The 7,247-nt window shown below is 48.7% G+C and overlaps 1 protein-coding gene across 1 annotated transcript; it reads left to right on the top strand.

Moving 5' to 3' along the window:
- The first annotated feature begins 4,455 nt into the window (after window positions 1-4,455).
- On the top strand, window positions 4,456-7,193 carry Nudt17 (nudix hydrolase 17). The gene is made up of 8 exons (XM_036190424.1): window positions 4,456-4,977; window positions 5,113-5,296; window positions 5,479-5,504; window positions 5,625-5,717; window positions 5,971-6,069; window positions 6,211-6,350; window positions 6,731-6,889; window positions 6,990-7,193. Exons 1-7 carry the CDS (start codon window positions 4,786-4,788, stop codon window positions 6,885-6,887), a joined length of 891 nt encoding a protein of 296 aa, XP_036046317.1. The 5' UTR covers window positions 4,456-4,785; the 3' UTR covers window positions 6,888-6,889; window positions 6,990-7,193.
- The last annotated feature ends 54 nt before the right edge of the window (window positions 7,194-7,247 follow it).

The following is a 7,247-nucleotide window of genomic DNA, read 5'->3' as shown; positions in this document are numbered from 1 at the left end:
ACCTGGCTAAGTTTCAGATTCTTGTCCTGAGCCTCTGCTCCTGTCTTTCCTACTGCTCACAATAACCATGCGTTTGACATACTGTGTAAATTTGTTAATAGACTCATACCCACATCCTCCTCTTATCGAATCGTCACAGGGGGAAGCACCTGAAATAAATAAGAGTAATCATAAATTATACGTATCAGTTCTTATTAAGAAATCACCGAGGGGCCAGCAAGATGACTAGGTGAAATCCTTGCTGCTCAAGCATGAGGACCTGAGTTCAGAAGCCCAGTACCCATGTGAAATTTAGGTGTGATTCCTGTAGCACTAACCCTGGAGATGGACACATCTCTGAAGTTCGCTGGCCAGCCAGTCCAGACAAACTGATGAATGGGTAAAGTGAGAGACCCTGTGTCAGCAAATAAGGTGGAGGGCCAGCAAGATGATGGCTCAGTGGATAAGGGAGCTTGCCACCAAGCCTGGTGACCTAGTCCAGAACCCCACAAATTGTCCTCTAACCTCTACTCGGGCACAATGGCACACATAGATACACATCCACACAAATGTAAAATTAATAAGATAGGAAGGCATCCAACCGTCAGCTTCTGATCCGGACACACATGCACATACCTGTACAACACATACACCCACCACACATTAAAAAAGAAGTCCACCAAAGCTGTCATGAAGGCACATACCTGGGATCCCACCAATAAGGAGGCTAAAATGGGATTACTCCTAGTTCAAGGTCAGTGTGGTATGGTGATATTTTATTTGTACTGAAATGTGATTCTATTTGTATGTTAATAAATAATAAAGTAGCCTGGGGGTCAGAGCTAATAGCAAGCCGTAGCAGAAGCCAGGCGGTGGTGGCATACACCTTTAATCCAGATCACATGACAGGCAGATCTCTGTGCATTCAAGGATACAGCCAGCATGGAGACACACGCCTTTAATCTCAGTATCAACCACAGAAGACCTGGAAGTCTATACAGACAGGCAGTGACGAGGAGGTCATGTGGTTGGGTTTACAACCAATGAGAAGGCAGAACAGAAAGTCTATAAAAAGACAGAGACAAAGGAAGTAGGTCTCTTGCTGAGGGAAGGACAGGAGCAGCAGTGAAGGGTAAGGGTTTTAGCTCTTAGCTATTACTCTGACCTCTTGGGCTTTCATCTCTGCATTGGCTCTGTGTTTCTTGTTTAACAAGATGGTTACATCTACAGTCTGGCCCTTTTGATAAGTTTCAGGCTAGTGTGGGCAATAGAGTGAGAACCTGGTTTCTTTTTAAAGATTTATTTATTTATTAAGTACACAGAAGAGGGTGCCAGATCTCATCACAGATGGTTGTGAGCCACCATGTGGTTGCTGGGAATTGAACTCAGGACCTCTGGAAGAGCAGTTGGTTGCTCTTAACTTCTGAGCTATCTCTCCAGCCCCAAGAACCTGTTTTAAGAAAACAAAACAAAAATAAAAACCAGCCAAGCTCATGTTGAAACATCCCAGAATTAGTTACTTTTCTATTACTATAAAATGTCAGAAGGAGGCTATTACCTGAGCTTATAGTTCCAGAGGATCAGAGTCCAACAGAGCAGAATGAAGGCATGGTGGCTGGGGCAGGAATCCTGCCCCGTGGGGTGGTTGGAAAGAAATTGGCCCCGAGGGTGTGGCACTACTAGGTGTGGCCTTGTTGGAGGACGTTTGTCACTGTGGAGTGAGCTTTGAGGTCTCGTATATGCTCCAGTCATGCCCAGTGTCTCAGACCACTTCCTGTTCTCTGCAGGATCAAGATAGCAGCTCCTTTTTCAGCGCCATGTCTGCCTGCACACCACTATGCTCCCCACCATCGTGATAATAGACTAAACCTCTGAACTGTAAGCTGCCACCTCAATTAAATGTTCCCTTTATAAGAGTTGCCGTGGTCATGGTGTCTCCTCACAGCAACAGGAACCCTAACTAAGACACCCAGTGACATCCTCTAACAAGGCCACACTTCCTCAGCTTACCAAACAGTGCCATCAGTGAGGGACCAAGTGTTCAGATGCCCCAGGGAAGCTGTGGGACATATTCAAACAATCACAGTCCCTCAAATGTCCTCCTAAGTAGTTAATTCCATTTGCAAAAGTCCATACCTATCTCACTGAGCTGTGATGCTGAACACATGCACACAGTGTGCAGCAGTGTCAAAGACTGCTCTGGGAAGAGGGGAAATCTTCTGTTTGTTTGGGGCTTTTTTGGTTGTTGGTTGTTGGTTTTGGTTTGGTTTTGAGACACGGTCTTACTATATAGCTAGGCAGGCCTGGAACTCACTGTGTAGACCAAGCTAGTTTGAAACTTTCCGCAATCCAGCTTCTGCTTCACAAATACTAGGGTGAAAACATGGGTGCACAGCCAGCAAGAAGACCTGTGTCCAGGACTAACAGGGAAAGTGCAGGCCCGAGCAGTTACACTGAATATGTAAACAAAAGACATTTGCCAGGTCCAGGCTTCAAGCACATCTGAAATTATATATTCAATAATATATTCAAATAGAACACTTGAATATAATGTCTGGGACATGATAAACACACAAGAAAGTATTCCTTTCCTCCTCTCTCCGGTCCCCCTAGATGGTGTCAGCATCTTGGATACAGTTTGACCCAGCAGCTTCAACTCACTTAATGCAGTTGAGTGTTGCTTACAAGGCCTTTCTTCTTACGGATGTTGTAATTCTTTCCACTGGAATGTCAATATTATTGCCAGGTTCTACATTAAACACAATGTAGCAAAATAAATGGGGCCCTAGTGGGGAAGTAAAGTTTCTTGCTGCCAACCATGACAACCTGAATTTTTTTTTTAAATCAAAAATAGATTTTTTTTTTAGCCAAGCAATAGTAGTGCACACTTTTTATCCCATCACTCAGGAGAGAGATGTGGATCTCTGAGTTCAAGGCTAGCTTGGTCTATAGAGTGAGTTCCAGGACAGCTAGAGCTACACCCTGCCTCAAAAAAAAAGTCCCAGATCCTCCCTACTTCCCCACCAACCCACGTCCACACGCTTTCTCTCTCATTAGAAAACAGGCATCTAAAAGTAATGAAAATAAGATAAAAATAAAAACAAACCAGAATAGGACAAGACAAACATAAAAAACTCAGAACAAAAGAAACATAGGTGCTGGCCGGGTGGTGGTGGTGCACACCTTTAACGTCAGCACTCAGGAGGTAGAGGCAGGCGGATCTCTCTGAGTTCGAGGCCAGCCTGGTCTCCAAAGCAAGTTCCAGGAAAGGCACAAAGCTACACAGAGAAACCCTGTCTGGGGGGGGGGGGGGAATCCCACAGGTACTAAGACACATTCACACACACACACACACACACACACACACAGAGAGAACCCATAAAAACAAAATCAGACACTGTAATACATAAGCAAGAAATCTGTAAGGGAAAAAATGTAGACTAAGCATTCATTATTAGACAAAAAACCTCCAGAGATACCATTGAGTTTGATTATTGGCCATCAACTGCTGGGCCGGCCCTTAGGTGTGGTTTGTCTACCCAGTGAGAGTCCAGTGCAAGCAGTTATCAATTGTAATAGCTTCTTGGCTAAGGATGGGGTATGCGTCTGCTTTCCCTCTCAGTCCTGGGTAAGACCCGGACAGCTCATGTACATGAAGCCATGATCTCTGTGCGTTCATATATATATACCATTCCTGTTGTGCCTAGAAGGCCTTGTTTCCTTGGTGTCTTCCACCCCGATTCTTGCGGTCTTCCTCCTCACCCCCCCTCTTCCACAGAGTTCTCTGAGCCATAAGGAGGGGGTTTGATGAAGACATCCCATTTAGGATCAAATGTTCCAAGATCTCTCACTCTCTGCATAATGTCCAGTTGTGGGTCTCTGTATCTGTTCTCATCTGCTGGGAGGAAGCTTCTCTGAGGATGGCTGAGCAAGACACGAACCCATGAGTACAGCAGAATGACGTATCGGTCATTTTATTGCTGCCTTCCTTTAGCAGACAGTAGTATCTGGCTTTCCCCTAGGTTCTTGGCCATCCCAGGAAGTGTCAGGCGTGGGTTCCATCTCATGGAGTAGGCCTTGACTCCAATCAGACAGTGACAAACCTGAAGTTTTCCCCTGGACTCACATGATGGGAGGAGAGAACCAACTTCTCTGACCTCCACACGCCTGCCATGGCAAGTGCATGCCCACCCTACCCCAAAATTTAGCATAAACGTGATTATATTTTTTTAGGATAAAAGATTGGCTCTGCCTTCAAGCTACTCACCATCACTTATTAAGTATGGTATGCACAGGAGCCCTGGGTTTGATCCTCAGAACTGCACAAACTGGGCTGGACATGGAGGCCTGTAGTCAGAAGGCCAACATCTGTTTTGGCTACACGAGTTTGAGGCTAGCTTGGGTTACATGAGACCCTGCTTTACTTTTTTTTTTTTTTTTTTATTTGTTAGGCGTCTGATATGGAGCCGTAATTAATTTAAGGCACTTACTTGCTGAGAGGTGGCCAGGGCCCTTAGGTGAAGTTCAGCCTAGGGTTGGCGGGGAATTACACACCTCTCCAGAAATCATTCAGCCTGGGCATTGTTGTCCCCAACAGAGAAGTCAGAACTCAAGAGGAAATGAGAATATGTAGCGGGTTTCTTTGTGGTTTTATGAGCATTACACGCAGGGATTGCCCCCAAAAATTGTGTCTAAATTTCCCAGCCTGTCTAGAAAATCTGGCTTGCACAGGCGGACCGGAAGCTGCACGCCTCATGGCGCTGGGCCACCAGGGGGCGCCAGGCAAGCGGCGGCCAGGGCAGCTCGATGGCTGCTGCACGGTTGCTGCTGCGCCTGGCCGGGCGCCTGGAGTCGGCGAACTTCATGCAGAGTGTGTGTGGCCTCCTGGGCGCCGAGCAAGGGCCGGGGCCGTGGCACACGCACTGCAGCTTGGAGCGAGGACGCCTTGTCCTCTCCAGGCACTCGTTCCCCGGCGCCTCGGAGAGGCTTCCAATCCAGGTCGGGACAAGGGAACCAGCAGGAAAGCGAGGGCGGGGGCTGGTGGCGACAGGCTAGCTCCCACCGCGGCACCCCTAATTTCTGAAAGTCCCACCCTGCTTCAAAGCCTTAGCCCGGCCAACCCCCTCTTGTCAGAGACCCCCTTTCTGCCCTTTTGCGGCTCTGGACCAGCAGCCCGGGGGCTCCAGGAGCGAGCTGACCACGAATAGAGGTGTGGATGTGGCTGTGGCTGTGATTCTTCAGTCCAGTGACCAGACTGTCTTGTTGACCCGAAGGACATGCACTCTCCCCATTTCCCCCAACATCTGGGTCCCTCCAGGTGAGCGCCTAAGAACGGACTATGGAAGACAATGCCCTTTTCCTCCACATTGCTATTGGGTAGTCGCATACAGCGGTGGCCCAAGGTCAGCGTCCACAGCTACAAATTTCCTCTGCCCGGTGGAGGATGGGGTCCCTGGTGAAGGCAATCACTGTTCACTCTTGGGTCTACTCTTCTTGCAGGTGGCCACATGGAACTTGATGAGGAGGTACCAGTCTGCCGACCCAACCAGGAGACCCATGAGTGGGGTCCCCTTGGGTATGGGCTGAGGGGCAATGGTGGGGTTAAGCTTTGGCCACTCTGACCTACTGCTCCCTTTGACTCCCAGATACTGGAGTGTGGGCTTCGGGAGCTGCAGGAAGAGTGTGGGTTACAGCTGCCCCAGGACCAGTTCTCTTGTGTCCTTCTGGGGTTGTGGGAGGTGAGACAGAGCCCTAACAACCCCTAAGGCCCACTGAACAATCCTTATCTGCCTTGGCCACTGGGGAAAAGAAATGTGGGTGGGATGGAGTCCCCAAACCATAGCCCTCACCTATATCCCTCTTACCTGTTAGGTTACCTACCACCCCCTCCTTGGGCTGTGGCCCAGCATCTCGGCTCCCTAAAGCTCTGTTTACAAAGTCTCACAAACAGGAAGTTTCTCCATATGCCATGTTGGTTTGGCTTTGTTTCAGTCTGCCTACCCTCCTAGGCTGAGCTGGGGTGTCCCCAAATACCATCACCTCATTCTCTACATACTCGTGATCTCCCAGGAGTCACAACAGAAGCTCCAGGTAGGCTTGGCAGTCAGTAGAGGACAGCACATACCACCTGGTTCTGTGACTAAGAGGACAGGGGAGATAACTAAGCTTCAGGCTGTGCTCCCCTCCTGCAGCCTCTTCCCCTAAGTGATGAATCAACATGTCTAACCCCAGGCCCGGATCCAAATAAATCCAAATGAGGTGAGTGCCTTTATGTGGCTGGGACCAGATGTAGCAGCGGCTGTGGCTGCAACAGAAGATGGCACAGAGACACCCGGACGTCTCCTCCAGGACCGGTTACCACCCTCTCTCCCGTAAGCGTTTGACGTTAGCGATTGATCGGCATACAACATACATGCATACGCATGCGTGGGGGGATTGCAGTTTGGAGTTACATGTTGTGGAAGAGATTGAGGGAACAAGTTGCTCTACTGAAAACTAAAAGACCACCCACCTGAGACCAGACTCCAAACGTTAAGAGTTCGCGCTTCAACTAGCTAGCACTGAAGACCGTGGTTTGAACCCTACTCTCCCATAGGAGAGTCCCTTAACCTCCTTGAGTGTTTCCTTTCTGTTGAGCGAGGTTAACACTCGCTTGCCTTATTGTAAGAGTTGAGAGGATTAAATGGCCCAACATACTAAAGTCCCTTGTAAGCGATAAGGCACAACCCAGACAGAAACTGTCGTAATCCAGGGCAACCGAACTGAGGGACGACGGAGGGACCCAACCTCTGCTCCTGCCTGTGTCCACACTCCTGCGGACAACCCCAACCACAGCAGAGGACAAAGAACGGGTCAGCTCGGGAACCAAGTTTGCTCTCAGGCTCTGGCTGCAGCATCTGGGCAGTTGAAGGTAAGGAACGGCTTGAAGGGGTACCACAGCATTGGGCTGGGATGGTCTGGTGTTCTTATGGACACCATATGCTTGCTGGGAATGCCTCTACTCCCTCCAGGCAAAAGTGAAGTTTACATGGAGCCCAGACCAACAAAGGAAGGATGGGAGTCTGTGAGATGGTGGATGTAAAGGCTTCTGCTGCAAAAACCTGAGACCTGAGTTCAATGCCTGGAATCTCCTTTAAGGTGGCAGGAGAGGTCCTACCCCATAAAGCTGGCCTCTGACATCCACATGCAAAGCCAAGGCACACATGCCCACATACACAGCAATAAAAAAATTTAAATGTCTTCTAAAAGTAAAAAAATGAAACATGGAC

Source organism: Onychomys torridus, chromosome 6 (assembly GCF_903995425.1).
Source record: "Onychomys torridus chromosome 6, mOncTor1.1, whole genome shotgun sequence".
NCBI classification, from domain to species: Eukaryota; Metazoa; Chordata; class Mammalia; order Rodentia; family Cricetidae; genus Onychomys; species Onychomys torridus.
The sequence above is the reverse complement of the archived record's forward strand: the minus strand, read 5'-3'. Positions and strand labels throughout refer to the sequence as shown.